The sequence below is a fragment of the Pygocentrus nattereri genome, chromosome 14 (assembly GCF_015220715.1).
Source record: "Pygocentrus nattereri isolate fPygNat1 chromosome 14, fPygNat1.pri, whole genome shotgun sequence".
In the NCBI taxonomy this organism is placed as follows: Eukaryota; Metazoa; Chordata; class Actinopteri; order Characiformes; family Serrasalmidae; genus Pygocentrus; species Pygocentrus nattereri.
In genome coordinates, this window is record NC_051224.1 from 3,594,240 (window position 1) to 3,610,721 (window position 16,482).

The 16,482-nt window shown below is 40.7% G+C and overlaps 1 protein-coding gene across 3 annotated transcripts in view; it reads right to left on the reverse strand.

The window, feature by feature from the left end:
* LOC108435872 (alpha-1,6-mannosylglycoprotein 6-beta-N-acetylglucosaminyltransferase B-like) overlaps window positions 1–16,482 on the reverse strand; it is a 174,286-nt gene that overhangs the window by 98,839 nt on the left and 58,965 nt on the right. For 2 of the 3 annotated variants that reach the window (XM_037544478.1, XM_037544479.1), the window contains exons 3-4: window positions 16,191–16,335; window positions 6,434–6,543 (exon numbers count right to left, since the gene is read on the reverse strand). In XM_037544478.1, coding sequence (XP_037400375.1) covers window positions 6,434–6,543; window positions 16,191–16,335 — 255 coding nt within the window. The remainder of the gene's footprint in view (window positions 1–6,433; window positions 6,544–16,190; window positions 16,336–16,482) is intronic. The other variant, XM_017711995.2, reaches the window with a different exon arrangement.

The following is a 16,482-nucleotide window of genomic DNA, read 5'->3' on the forward strand; positions in this document are numbered from 1 at the left end:
GTGGAACCAAGTGGAAACTTGGAAATTTCAGGACTGTTGAAGCAAGTTATGAATAAGATGCACTGAGCCAATGTGGAATTATCTGATAGAATATGGGAGTAACTTAACACCTCAAGCCGTAGAACATGGTACACTTTATTAGAAACACCTACCTTGTTGGTACACCTTGTGGAACAGTGGTGTCAAACTTAACCACTGAAAGGGCCACATTTAAAAACCTGTGGGCCAGCTGTTTTTATTTCATTTTATATTTCGCTATGACCTAAACAGCCATGGTTTATTCGGAATATGCCAAAACCTGGCAACATCAAAATAGGCACTAAATACCTATTCAAAAATAACATAATGCTAAATAAAAATAAATTGTTTTATGTATTTTTTTCCCCCAAAACTCACACACTATATTGCAGTGCATACTGGGGACTGTACTGCATCTCGGGGTGAAACAGACTAGTAAGAATAGGACTGTGTCATCGGCCTGACTTGGCCTGTCACATGGGTTGGAGAAGGTGGGAACAAGTCAGGGAGTTGCAAGTGACAAGTAAGTCTCAAGTCTTGACAGTTGAGTCCCAAGTCGAGTCCCAAGTGTAGACAGTCAAGTGCCAATTTAAGTTCTGATTCAGTACAGACAAGTCTAGAGTCTTAAACTTCAAGATCTAAACCAGCCTGCATTGTTCAGCAAATTTTAAGCCATTTTAACAATGAACACTGAAAAAGATGGTAACAGTGGCAAAATGGTTGAAAAATTGTAGTAAAAAACTAAAGTTGGATATTAAAATGTTTAGTTTGTAGGACTCTAACTTAAATGCTGAGCCATTGCCATTGATGCTCTGTTTGTTTCTAGCTTATAGAGATGAAGTTGAATTTTCATGTTTCACTTGTTTGACAAAATAAAATAACATTTACATTTGATGCAGTTCTGGGCAGGAAACAGATGCACAAATCCATTCACCTGAAAAGTAAGCAACTGTGATAAGGCTGTCTACTCAACCCACATTGTTCCACTTTGTGAGTCTGTTTGAGTCGTAAGGGCAAGTGGGAGTCTTTTTTCTGAGTTGTTCAAAGTCTTTTTTTGATTTTGTTGTTTTGAGTCTCTTCACATGACTCTAGTCAACACATCTGACAGTTACAGACTGTAGCTATTGATCTTCTTCCATGCACAATGTGTGTTAGGTGTCTTCTAGCCCTTTAGAAGGGATCATTTTCTGATCACAGGGCCACAGTTGGCTGGATATTTTGGGTTGGACTGTTGTCAGATCAGCAGTGACACTGAGGTGTTTAAAGTCCCCAACAGTGTGACCACTATTTTTCCCCCTCCAAGTGGCATGTCTCTCTTCTCAATTTACTCATTTTCATATTCATGTCACTACATAATAAGTGTCTCCTCCTGTTTATTATGAAATTTGTTCATTATGCCTCAACTGTTAACCCACCAGACCAGGGGTCATCAACTGAAGGACCATACACCAGCAGCAGATCCAGAAAAGTGCTACAGCAGACCAATCCAATTACTTGAAAAAAAAACTGATAACAAAGTGGATTAATTAAAAATACTCATATCCCAGATATAACATGTGCAGTCCTTTGTCACAGTTTATCAAATTACATGTTTATGTAAATAACTTTAGCTATTCAGCTGTTAGAAAGTGAAAGATTTTCACATATTTTCATAGATTTTTAATTAAATTAGCTATTTCTGCTCTGTGTAGTGAAGGGACAACCTTGGCTTGTTAAAAAAAAGTAATGTTGATATATATACAATTATAAAATGCTCATTACATTATAAAAGTATGTTCAAAATAAGTAAGCTTATCAAAAAAGAGTTGCATCATTAATTATTTAAGTGTTTAAGGGCAACTGTTGTCACATTGACTTATGTTAGTTTGTCTTTTCAGACCTTTGTAACTACACTGCTCAAAAAAATAAAGGGAACACTCAAATAACTCATCCTAGATCTGAATGAATGAAATATTCATTGAATACTTTGTTCTGTACAAAGTTGAATGTGCTGACAACAAAATCACAAAAATCATCACTGGAAATCAAATGTATTAACCAGTGGAGGCCTGGATTTGGAGTCACACACAAAATTAAAGTGGAAAAACACACGACAGGCTGATCCAACTTTGATGTGATGTCCTTAAAACAAGTCAAAATGAGGCTCAGTATTGTGTGTGGCCTCCACGTGCCTGTATGACCTCCCTACAATGGCTGGGCAGCTCCTGATGAGGTGGCGGATGGTCTCCTGAGGGATCTCCTCCCAGACCTGGACTAAAGCATCCGCCAACTCCTGGACAGTCTGTGGTGCAACGTGGCGTTGGTGGATGGAGCGAGACATGATGTCCCAGATGCGCTCAATCGGATTCAGGTCTGGGGAACGGGCGGGCCGGTCCATAGCTTCAATGCCTTCATCTTGCAGGAACTGCTGACACACTCCAGCCACATGAGGTCTAGCATCGTCCTGCATTAGGAGGAACCCAGGGCCAACTGCACCAGCATATGGTCTCACAAGGGGTCTGAGGATCTCATCTCGGTACCTACTGGCAGTCAGGCTACCTCTGGCGAGCACATGGAGGGCTGTGCGGCCCTCCAAAGAAATGTCACCCCATTGCTCTGGCAGTGCTCCTCCTGTTCCAGCTTGCACAAAGGTGGAGGTAGCGGCCCTGCTGTTGGGTTGTTGCCCTCCTACGGCCTCCTCCACGTCTCCTGGTGTACTGGCCTGTCTCCTGGTAGCGCCTCCTGCCTCTGGACACTACGCTGACAGACACAGCAAACCTTCTTGCCACAGCTCGTATTGATGTGCCATCCTGGATGAGCCGCACCACCTGAGCCACTTGTGTGGGTTGTTGAGTCCGTCTCCTGCTACCACGAGTGTGAAAACACCACCAACATTCAAAAGTGACCAAAACATCAGCCAGAAAGCAGAAAGGTACTGAGAAGTGGTCTGTGGTCCCCACCTGCAGAACCACTCCTTTATTGAGTGTGTCTTGCTAATCGCCAATGATTTCCACCTGTTGTCTGTTCCATTTACACAACAGCTGTGAAATTGATTGTCAGTGTTGCTTCCTAAGTGGACAGTTTGACTTCACAGACGTTTGATTTATTTGGAGTTATATTGTGTTGTTTAAATGTTCCCTTTATTTTTTTGAGCAGTGTAATTTGATGTAACTGGACCTGAATACCCCCACTGTAGACCACACAAAGGCCTCTACTGGCTGTTCTGCATTTCAATTTATTGGTGTAATGGTTCGCAAACACCTGTGATTTAATGAGGTGAATTCTGCACAACCCCCAGCGAGGCAGAGACTTACAGCATTCAAAAGTCTTCTGCTTATCAGATACAGAGACGGACAGGACTTCAGTTCACCTAGATATCAGTGATGATATGGAAGTAAGTTAAAGATGAGAAGATGAGAAGTTCAATTCTGTTCAAAGTAAGAGGAAGGCTTTGTGAAATTGTGAGCTCTTGTAATCGTCATTTTTACCTGATCTTATATTAAATCATTTAGTTTCAACTTCTTATGCTCCAGGGTATATTTTGGTTTGTCCATCTGAATTTTCATGACCAAAGACAAATTATTCAGTAACTGCATGAAATAAGTGCAAATTATTATCGTATTTATTTATTTATTTATTTGTGTAAAATCTCCCCTCAAATGAACAGAAAGTGTGTTTTATGATCACTATATGCTCACAATTTACTGCTGAAATCCAAAAATCTCAGACGCTCTTTGTGTTATTTTCTAAAAGTCATGTTTCCAGAGCAGATCACTGAATAGACGCCGTCTGTTTATAGTTTAGAGCCCAGATTTGGGGAAAAACGGGTCGACTTTCAGTAGAAAAACTGAGTTCAGCTTCTTTTATTATAAGGGTTTAAAATGACATCACCGTCTATTAGACTGGAGAGAAGAGCTACAGCCTCACATGACGCCCAGCTTCTGAATGGAGCTGATGAAATACAAAAATTATGAAGAATATGATGAAGTGTGTATTGGAACCACAGGTGGTTCCAAGGAGCATAAGAGGCTACACAGTGGTCAATAAGCCAATATATTGTAGCACCGGAGGGATTGTGGGTGCAGCAGTGGACTAAAAACAGGTGGCAAGAGAGAAAAGAAAAATTAAATTTTTTTCATCTGAAAGCTAAATTTTCATTAAATGTATTAAGAGAATCCTTACATGAAGATAAATGCCAAGAGATAAAACTGAGGAACAGTGTAAATTAAGGAAAACTTGCCAAACTGAAGGCATTTAGTACAGTTCAAAGTATTTTACCCTGTCCACAAACAGACAGGGACCACCACATTGAATGAATAAATTGGAAAAATGTTGAATGTACAAGAGTGTTCTACAAATCTGCCAGGTGTAAAGGGCTAAGTAGCTTAGATCAGCCGTGTTTTATCCGCGAAGGAGCTGTGCGACTGCAGGTTTTTATTTCAAACAAGCAGAAGATTCTCTTTGTTTATCCAGTTAGGCTCAGCATAACATATCTGCAGCCAGACCGGCCCTTTGCGGAAAAGACTGGACAACCTGGCCTAGATTAGTCAGAGTCATTTAAAAACATTCTCTCGGGTGGGTCTCTGGGCTGAGTTTGCACAGTTACAGTTATCATGATTGAGAAAGCCAAATCAAACATTTGCTCATACAGTAGCCCTGTTCCCCAGACAGTGGGCTGGGGCAGGTTGAGAAGCTGGTTCCCAGATCTGCCTGGATGTCATTGAACATTTGGGTGAATGATTTCGCAAGTGTTCCAGGATAACCTGAGTTGTCTGTACCACTAGTCTCTCAAAAACAAGCAGCTGCTTTAAGCATGCAGTTAAAAAGGACAGGGGGGTGCTTGATGTCAGAAAGATGGCATTACTGTTTGGAATGATTTATTTCGCTTGTTCAATGGCTTTAGTGTGACTTTTGTCTTTGTCAGATCATATTTTGAAATAACTTTGATGCCAAATCTGATAAATCAGGAACACCAAAAATAGCCAAGGAATTCCTTAACTTCCTTGGCGTCATTGCTTGATTTGAATTAAGACATAAACAGGTAGGCTGTTATAAGTTCTTGTAAGTTATAATAACTTTTTTATGTTATCAGTGCTCTGACCTTCTTATAATATCATGTAAATTGAACAGTATTGTTCATACATGGATAATGTGGCACCTCCCTATCCAAAAAACCCATTTACCACCTGTCCACCATCCAAACAGCAGTGGTCCTGTGGTGGTCCCTGTCTGTTTGTGGACAGGCTGTAATCTCAGTAACATTGAGATTAAAGACCGATCGCATTGATTTATCAGTCTACTCAGGCTTTAGCAGAGCTCAGTAACACTGAGATTAATAACCGATGGCATTGATTTATCAGTCTACTCAGGCTTTAGCAGAGCTCAGTAACACTGAGATTAATAACCGATCACATTGATTTATCAGTCTACTCAGACTTTAGCAGAGCTCAGTAACACTGAGATTAATAACTGATCATTGATTTATCAGTCTACTCAGGCTTTAGCAGAGCTCAGTAACACTGAGATTAATAACCGATGGCATTGATTTATCAGTCTACTCAGGCTTTAGCAGAGCTCAGTAACGCTGAGATTAATAACCGATCACATTGATTTATCAGTCTACTCAGGCTTTAGCAGAGCTCAGTAACACTGAGATTAATAACCGATCACATTGATTTATCAGTCTACTCAGGCTTTAGCAGAGCTCAGTAACACTGAGATTAATAACTGATCACATTGATTTATCAGTCTACTCAGGCTTTAGCAGAGCTCAGTAACACTGAGATTAATAACTGATCACATTGATTTATCAGTCTACTCAGACTTTAGCAGAGCTCAGTAACACTGAGATTAATAACTGATCACATTGATTTATCAGTCTACTCAGACTTTAGCAGAGCTCAGTAATGCTGAGATTAATAAATGATCACATTGATTTATCAGTCTACTCAGGCTTTAGCAGAGCTCAGTAACGCTGAGATTAATAACTGATCACATTGATTTATTAGTCTACTCAGGCTTTAGCAGAGCTCAGTAACACTGAGATTAATAACTGATCATATTGATTGATACTAAGAACATCAGTGTTTGTAAAAAAGCCGTTAATTGAGGCCTCTCCTCTTTAGAATTCAGTAAACGAGCATGCTTGTTACATGCCACAGTTAATAGTCATACATGCATTGATGATGGTTCTTTTAAATATTGTATTTTTTTTATTTACTGGGGAGTATTCTAAATGTATTTTTCCTAAAAATGTAAAAAGTAACTGTAGTCTGAATACCGCCTTTTTAAAAAGACCGAATACAGATGCTGAGTTTCTGTATTCTTAATACCAATTTCCAATACTGGTATTCTGTTACATCCCGACCCTGATTAAAAATCCTGTAGTAAATAGGGTTTACTAGATTTTAAGTGTTGACTGGGCTCGTATAGGCACCTCTGCCAGTGTTCTTACTCTTCTGCAGGATCTGCTCCATACGCACAGCCATGTCAGACACATTCTGAGCGATGGCCTGAATCCGCTCCACGAGCCCCACTGGCTGGAACCTGAGAACACACACACACACACACACACACACACGTATATTTATCCAAAGAGCAGTTCAAAACATCTGAGTAGCTTTATATAGAACAAACCAACATGCAAAAAAACCTGTAAGATCAGGCAGCGATGGACAGGGATTGGGATCAAAAAATAGCCCTGGACCCCAACCAGCGTGCCACATTTGGCCAGACACCAACTATCCTTGCACTCCTTGATATGATGATTTGCTCGTGCTGCTTATTTCGCAAATCCTTATTTGAGCTTTCTCACCACCCTTTTGTAAATGAACTCGATGTGCTAACTGAAAACTGAGCTAGACATGCCTCACTTAACCATATGAGGAAGTTCAAGCCCTTCATGACCGAGTGGATTTACCAAGCAGGAAAAAGAACTGCAGGAAACATGAAGACAGCTAGTAGTACTTACTGATACAGTTAAGCTGTGGTGGTGCTGTGTGCCAGAGGGGCTGTTGTAGGTACGTCCTCAGTCAGTAAAGCTTTGGACACATTCATCACTTCACCCAGCTCTAGCCAGTGAGCAGTAACCTGCCCATAAATCTGTTTAATGTGTTACTAGTGTTACCTTTACCTTACATATATGCAGTTATAGAGAAATAATTGACATTTTTTATGTATGGTGTTGATAAGCTAGACGTGGCAGGTGACACTGCACTAGTGAGGATTTCTTTGCCATGTGTTTGGCTAATGAAAATGAGAATACTATGACCTCAAGACATAACAATATTATAAAGCAAATTTATGGAGTTTTTTTACAGAGCAATGGCAACCCTGCAAAGTATTTTTGTTGATCACATTTTCACTGGTTGTGTTTCTTTGGTCGTTTGGTCATTTGGCCTTTTTTCCTCTTCATCAGAACAGCATCAAATACAAAAAAAAGAGGATGTGAGCGCTTAGGCTAGGCAGAGCTTATACACAGAAAACTACAGAAAACGACATGGATGTTTTCATATCCAACCTGTGTTTATTCTTTGAAATTAATTGTTACTATGCCTTTAAGATGTAAATGATATTTGTTTTGCTTTCCTCTACTATGCTTCTTTCAAAACATAATCCAAAATGGGTTAATGGGCGAAACCAAACCGCTGTGGGCTGAATAGGTGGACACATGCATGTTAAATTGTTTTGAGATAGCCCTGCTACATAATCATGACATGGCAGATTTCATATGCTGTCATAAGATGTTAAAAAATAACATAAAAATAATGAATAAAATACACACAGTACTGTGCGAAAGTTTGAGGCACCCAAGACACATTTTACATTTTTTACATTTTAAAATGTATTTATTTGTGTAGTTTGTGTTTATTTGCTGAGAAAAGTGTTAATATTTGAATAAACAACATTTATAGAAAAATATCGTTGGAACAAAACCTTGTATCTCCATTTTTGGAGCACGGTGGCATGGTGTGTAGCACTGTCGCCTCACAGCGAGGAGGGCCTGGGTTCGATTCCCCGGCCAGGCGGCCATGGTCCTCTGTGTGGAGTTTGCATGTTCTTCCCGTGTCTGCGTGGGTTTCGTCCGGGTTCTCCGGTTTCCTCCCACAGTCCAAAGACATGCAGTCAGGCCAATTGGACGTGCTAAATTGCCCCTAGGTGTGAGTGTCTGTCTGTCTGCCCTGCGATGGACTGGCGACCTGTCCAGGGTGTATCCTGCCTTCTGCCCAATGACCACTGGGATAGGCTCCAGCACAACCCTGAGGGAGAAGCGGCTTAGAAAATGGATGGATGGATGTTTTTTCCTTCTCCTGTAAAGTTACCATTTTGGAGATATGAGGTTTTGTTCCGACAGGAGCTATATATATATATATATATATATATATATCCACAAAAAGAATAAACAGTGGTGTTCTGGATGTTAGTGTGTTTGTTTACCCATTTCCAAGCCTCTCCTCGAGGAAGCCCAGTATTATATGTAGTTAAAAAGCAGCTCCTGGTTTGACCAATCAGTGCTCAGTAAATTGAGCTCATGATGTAATTGATGATATTAACGAGTCTCTGTGGCGGCTGTGAAGGTGTCCAGGAAAAATATGGACCCAGAAATTCTTGTTCCTTTTTATAGTTTTTCTATTTATCTGAATTATGAATGTGACTTTATTCTAATGTATATTGTGATAAACTCACTGCTGAGGGAAACTGTTTAAAAATTAGCTTAGATGCCTAAAACTTTCACACAGCGCTGTAGCTCATTAACAAAACAGCTAATTGGTTTAAGTTGTTATCTGTTTTGTTTGTGTTATTGTGACAGGGTTGTGGGGTCAGTTAGTGGGATTTGTGTGCTCATCATTAAGAGGAAGTAGCTGGCTGATGGTGACCTCTCCCTATGGGGTTAGTTAAAGCAGCGGCGTCTCTGCTTTGTTCGTGAAATAAAGACCAGTTTCTGAACAGAAATGTTGCTGCAGTAACATCTTCTGCTCTTCTGGGAAAGCTTTACATTAGATGCTGGAACATTGCTGTGATTATTTAAATGCATTCAGCCTCATGAGCATTAGTAAAGTCAGGTACTGATGCTGGATGATTAGTTTTGGATCACAAACACCCCAAAAGTTTTCAATGAAGCACCATCATATCAAACTACACCGTTCCATTGCTGCACAGCCCAAAGCTAGGGGGCTTTATAGTCCTCTAGCCGATGCTTCGCACCGAAGCGTACTGACCTTAGGCTTTTGTGTGGCTGCTCCAGAGGTGAAAAGTGAAAAATGAGAAAACTAGAGTTTAGAAAATGGAACTTCTCTTGCTTCAGACCTGGAAAAAGTGTTTCTGTCCATCCTTCCACTGTTAAAAGCGGAACACAGTGCTGTGGGTCTGAAAATACGTGCAGCCGCACCGAAGAAAACAAAGATAATTTGCAAGTCAAACAAAGACGCTGCTGGTGCCCTCAGAGCTACGGACTGACCACCCAGGCCTCAAAATCATTAGAATGACTTGGATTGTGAGCAACACAAAATGCAACCAACTTCTAAGGCTGAACTTGGTGAGGAAGATGAGGAAAAACGTCCCTGTAGATTCCTTTAGCTCCGATCACACTTGGCAATAACGTGCATTTTGGGTGATCGGATCATACGTGGACAGCGGGGCACAATGTGTCCTGGAGATCATTGAACATGATTTTGATCAGAGTTACAGAGTGAATGCTAAAGCATCTTGATAAGGTGAGACTGCCTTTATCAGGTGCATCATCACAGCAGAGAGGAAAGAATCAGTGTAGCTTCATTTTGATCACCGAATATGGGTCTGTTCATATGTTTTCTGTATTCTTCTGACCCTGAAATATTAATATTGTGTATGCATTTGGAAATGAAATGAATGGAAGGGCTATCTGTGACATCGGCATAGTACTGGATTATAACCAATAGCATAACGGGGTATTTTGAAATGGGGAAAAAGGAAAAAAAAATAGCAGATGTCTTTTCATATTGTAATCAGACGTTTCTAAAAAGCTTTTCCTGCTCTTACAGGTGTTTTAAATGTATACCACTCAGAAGGGGGTAGAATGGACTAAATCCATGCACCAACCTAAATCCATTGTGTTTATACTTAAAATACCAACTCAAGTGAAAGTAAAAGTACCTTCCCAAAAAAACTGAGACATGGTTTATTCTTTTCCCCCCAGTTTAATGTACTTCTGTGAGGAACTGGGGGGGGTGCTTTAATTCAGGTTTTGTATAATGTGCTTTAACCTACATGAGAAGACATTGGTCAACTCTGTGGGGGGTTGGGGTCAAATCAAATCAAATCAAGTTTATTTGTGTAGCGCAGTGCTTTTTTGATATTGTCACAAAGCAGCTCCACAGAATTCCAGTAAAGACAAAGTTTTAACATGAATGTAAAACCCCCAGGTGAGCAAGCCTGGGGCAACAGTGGCAAGGAGAACCTTGGGAGGAACCAAGGCTCACAAGTTGGGGGGCCCATCCTCCTCTGGTCAAACTACCTACAACTTATTATAGTAGTGGTTGGTTAGTGTAGTGGGTAACACCTCTGCCTTCTACGCTATAGACGGGGTTCAACCCCCTGCCTGGGTAACCGCCCTACACTATGCCAATAAGAGTCCTTGGGCAAGACTCCTAACACCACCTTCGCCTACCTGTGTAAAATGATCAAACTGTAAGGCGCTCTGCATAAGAGCGTCAGCCAAATGCCATAAATGTAAATTATTGCCAAAAAAAGACCCTATACATCACATAGGCTGTGGTGTGTGTAACAAACAAGTTTGTTATTTTTACACTCTACTCATTACATTTGATGAAACAACTCTTTCAACATCATTTATCATGATTGGAACCAGTTCACAACCTCTTCCCAAACTCGATTTTTCCGAGCTGGAAGATAACAGGCTATTAACATTATCCATTCAAGCCAATGTGATCTGCCGTGGCTTTCTGTCGTCTTGATTTGGCTTTAATTTAATGTTTAATGTAATTTAATGTCATGTAAATTTATATGTGAACTGGAAGGTTTACTTGGTCTCTATTTAAGTCGAAGTACTAAAGTATTTGGTCAAAAATACTGAGTAACTTATAGAACAGCAGTGGAACTTATTATTATTTTTTTTAGGGATTCTTCTGGTCTAAAGTCAGAGCTGTAACCAATCGGAAAGCAGTCCAGATGTTCTTACCAAAGAAACATAATGAAGATAAACACAAAAAAGAAGTTCACATACGGTCAACTCAGGGGATCGAATTGGTGACCATCTGGTCGCAAGGCTGGTTCCCTAACCTCCAGCCCACGACTGCCCCTTAAGTAGAGTAATTATGGTTATGCAGAAGTAGAGTAATTATGGTTATGCATCACTTACATGAGAATGTTTGCCACAACCCAGATCTATGGTTGTAGCCTCTCTCTTGGTATGTGTGCCCTATGAGAAAGTTAACATGCATTCATTGTTTTCTATTGACCTGCATTGTACCAACACTTTCATTAACCATTTTATTAGGAGCATCTACCACCTTGAAGGAACAGCTTGCTGATGTACAGCTCTTCCGTTTAGATTAGTCTGGCTTAGCTTCCAGTTCTAAAAATATAGTTTCAGAAGTTTCTCAGAAACACTTGAAAAGAGCAATAGCTCTTAAGATCTGCAGACAATGAAGAAAGCTGTCTATGGAGGCCACCCACTCTGATATATACCACATCACTCAGCAACAATGTGCAAGAGTGTCTCAGGGAAAAGAACACAGACTAATGCTGGAGCCATCTAAAGATGTGAGCTCGCTGTTTAAGCTGATAATTCAGAGATTCAAAGAGACACCTACCTTGTAGGTCCACCTAGCTGTTGTACAGACAGAGACAATGGCAGATTTGGTGATGCAAGACCAGTGGTCATCTTTACAAATAGTCAGTGCCACTTATGGCTGACAGAGCCACTTATGTCTGGGTATTTTTGGGCGGTGGATTTCAACCTAACTGAGGGGTAAAAACCCCAGGAAGACCAGTGTGACTGATGCACTCAAGCCAAATCCACAAAGACTACCATGTCAGTGTCACTGCTGTGGTGAGAATGTTCTACCAGACACCACAAACAATATCTAGTAGTGGTGTCAGAGTATATGGGTTAATAACACTTTAACATGGTAAATGATATATTTTATTTTATCACAGTTAACACATTTTCCTATTTTGACCCTTCCAGTCTGAGGCTCAGCTACTTGCACGCTGTTGCTATGACTCTCAAATAAAGCTTTTAAAAGGCAAATTACATTGATAGCTCTCTTGACAGAACAAAGTTAAAGCCTGCTACTGCCAGCCACCGCATGTAAGACTGATTCATTGCCATTAACCACACAAATGAATGGCTCATTCATAAAAGTCCTTCTGATCTCATCATAAAATGCAAATTCCATCGACAGTTTCATCTTTGGCACGTCTGTGTGTCTGTATGATTGAAATCATGGCTTGATTTGGTTAACTAACCAAAACTATCATCGTCATCATCGATAATGCCAATAATAATAATAAAAATAGAAAATAAAACAGATAATTTGTAACAAATACAACGTGCACAACACAGAAGCATTTCACACGCTGCAATAGTACAGCGTTTCCCCAGGAAAATTCACTCCTCACAATCACATCATTCTACCATCTTAAAAAACTAAGACATTTTGTTTACTTCAAAATACAGATCATTTTAACACTGTAAACATTGATCAGTACCTCAGACGGTGCTTAAGAGTACAGCCATTGGAACTTACAAGCCATTGATTGCTGTTTTATTATTGGTTCCCTACTAAAACATCTTCTGAATTAGGGCGTGCTTCAGTGAGGTACTGGTAGGCTGGCGCTTGATTTCACGCACCAATGGCATATGAAAGTTCATGATTCAGATACAGTAGTTTGTACATCGTTAAAGATGGTCAAATCTGTGATCTTAAGAAGCTTTGACGAATAAGAGCCAATGAGATCGATCAAAATGATTTGAATCACTTGGCAGTTCTAATGTCTAGTCAACAGAAAGTGACCAGTGATAAAGAGTGGACCTCATGAAGTGGATAGTGAGTGTATATTGCTGGCGGAGATATTAAGTATAGCACCCAGGTGATTTAACTTCACCAGACGTCAGCTGGAAGCTGACATCGCGGATCGTTTATTGGATTCTCAGAGTCTATATGGTCATGTTTACTTAATAAAGACGAGGTTCAGTTTGGTTTTAAGGCTTGTCTGGGGGTCAGGGTGCATGCAGAGGGCCCAAAGCGCAGAAGCAAATAACAGAAGTAAAGCTTGCTCAGATGAATAGTCTGTAACACCCACAGCCCTGCAGGCAAATCACTCTGAACTGCACTCAACTGCTCCGCTCCTGCAGCGAGTGCATCTGTACCAATGAGCATCAGCTCCAAACACACACTCTGACCTCTCTAACGTCCCCTGCTGCATTCAGACCCACACACAATACTGTATGGAGGAGGGAGGGGTTGGTGTCGCTGGCATTCATTAGGCTTTGTTTTTCTGTCTCAGGAGTTTTCTGCATCCTGTGTGAGTGACAGCCACAGATATTTCCTTATTCACTCCTTAATTTCCACAGAGAACAAACGCTCTTTTGGAAAACAAACTCGATTTGAGGTTTCAGACGAGGCATTTTTAAACTCCACAGAGAATTCAGCCATTCCAGACTAATAGTGCATGCTAATGGGTATCATATTAAAGAATAAACAACAAAACGATAATCATCTAGTCATATTTCGAGCTTCAATACCAGAGAAGCCAGTTACTTACAAAATGTGTTAGGTGAAAGGTGAAAATGACGGAGTCATTAAAAAGCTTTGCCTCTGTGAGGTTTTACTCATTAGTAGCACAACTGCTGCCAGAGAAGCTTGTGACAAATAATACAAGGTAGCTGTTGTAAAGTTGTATTCTGTAGATGCTCAATATGTGTTGTACAAGGACACTAGCTGTTATAAAAAAAGCCTCCTAAATGGTCATTTTGGACAATTTATGTTGGTTTATTGGTTCATGTAATGGTCATTTGAATATTTTTCCTGGCCAGTGAGTGAAACTGGAAAAAAGGGTTATTTTCTATAGGGAACATGCCTCTACATGCCGTATATTTTAGTGCACAATTACTATTTATTTAACGCACTGCACTCTCAGAAATAAAGGTAGTGAACTGTCACTGGGGTGGTGCCCTCAAAGGTGCACCTCAGTGCCTTTAGTCAGGGAACATAACTGAACCATAATCCACTGAAATGATCTGCTCTAAGCTGGACTGACTCCATACTCCATACCATACTCGGACCTTAAAACCGCTGTTGTACCTTTCTGGGTATATTTACATTGTTTGTACCTTGATGAACGAAAAGTGTAGCAGTATCTTTATTCCTAACAGTGTGGAAAAAAGGACAAAACATGAAATGTAGCATGTACAAAAGTGGACACTCACCACATTATACACACACACACACACACACACACACTTTCTAAGCCACTTCTCCTTCTGGGTCGCGGGGGTTGCTGGAGTCTGTCCCCGCTGTCATCCGGCGAAAGGCAGGATATACTGTGGACAGGTCACCAGTCGATCACAGGGCAGACAGACATACACATGCACTCACACCTAGGGGCAAATTAGCATGTCCCGTTGGCCTGACTGTGGGAGAAAACTGGAGAACCTGGAGGAAACCTACGCAGACACGGAGAGAACATGCAAACACAGAAAGGACCCTGATATATATATTTTTTTTCTTTTCTTTTCTCCCAGTATGTTAAACTTAACTAATTTGATGGTACATTTGTAAACAAAGACCATATTTATATAATTTGCCCAAAGTTTACAGCACTAACGAAGGGAGACCAGCCTTCATTTATTTCATTTCCAGGCAAATGGCCATTACATTCGTTTTTCAAAAAAACTTAAAACACATATTTAACCTCAATAACTAAATATCCATTTTTTCATGTTTTCAGAGCGTCCCACTTTTGCCTCTCACAGCTTACACGCTTTTTAGGAGACTTGCTTTCAGTTTTTCAAAGAAATCTGCAGTGATATTTTCCCCACACCTCCAAAGTTCAGTCTCCTCCCATTTCAGTCCTTGCTTCCTTCAGTGACTTGGCCCTTAGCCCTTAGCCTTCTGTTTTGCACATTCACGCCAAGGGGTGAGGTGTCCCGATTCTTGTTGAGACGAACAGGTAAGGGGAAGTGTTAGGGCTGCATGACCCTCCAAACGGATTGTTATGGGACAAAAAAGAAAAAGAGGCCAGATGGAGCACAAGCGACCAAACAAACCTTCAAATGTATTTTCTCAGTTAAAAAATATGACCATTGTATCATCTTAGTTTAACGGCATTTCAATGTATCATGGACATTTTCTTCATGACAAGCTTAAAAAGTTACTAATGGTACACTGATGTCTCGGTAGCTAGCTAGCTGAATTTCCCTTTCCACCTTAAATAGTTCAGCAGTTGTTATTGTCTGAGTGTGGCTGCTGCTCCGTTTAAGGTGGAACAGGAAAATTCAAACGAGAAGCTGGCAAATAGCTAACATCAGCTTCATGTCACCAAAGATTTAGAGGTGGGCAATAATAAATCATTGTCACGTCCACCTCTTTAAAAGAACATGATGCCCTAAAGCGAGGTTGCTGAACTTTACCCTCGTCTGCTTTCACTGCAGACCATCAGGGTTGCCTACAGAGCACCACTAGTAGCCTGTTAAAGAAGTAATGTTCTTTTTATTTGAGCTTTGTCCCATTTCATAGGGGAGGATTTCAACCACTGCACATTATAAGCCAGTTCCAAGGGGCAAGGCGGCCAACGATGAAAAGCACTGGTTACCTGACATGATGGTGACAATGGGTGGTCTAGGAATCCCACTTTCTCCTGTTTTCTCACTTTTCTTGTGCAAGTGGATTATTATATATTTATTATTATTATTATTATTATCTCCTGAAAATGAACTTCATTATAATACATAGTCACTGGCCTTTTCACAGTCCTGCATATTAAATGTATTGCAAGGTAACTCTGAACTGAGGCTTTTCTAGATAAGCACTGAAGCTCCACTGTTGTCCTACCTTCAGATGCTAATACAGCAAAGTCATGACACCTGGACACCACTCAAGCTCTGGTGTGAGGGGGCGTTTGTCACCATGGATACAGACCTGGGGAGATCTAGACCTGAAGCGACCCTCTGTCCAACACACACAGCGTACCTGTCGAGAGCAGAGCTCAGCTCCTCCAGCCTGTGACTTTCACTGGTGTTGCTGAGTTTGGCCAGAGTGTCGATTCTCTTCAAAATGATCTCCAGCATGTCACTGATCTTCCTCAGGACTCCACGAGATTCCAGCCCACCTAATACTGTTTGAGAGAGAGAGAGAGAGAGAGAGAGAGAGAGAGAGAGAGAGAGAGATGAGCAAACTGCTTCATAATGACATGCATGTCTACAGACCTTAAGTGCTGAAAGTTTGATATTTGATAGTTGCCTCGTTTGAGGTTGGAAGTGTA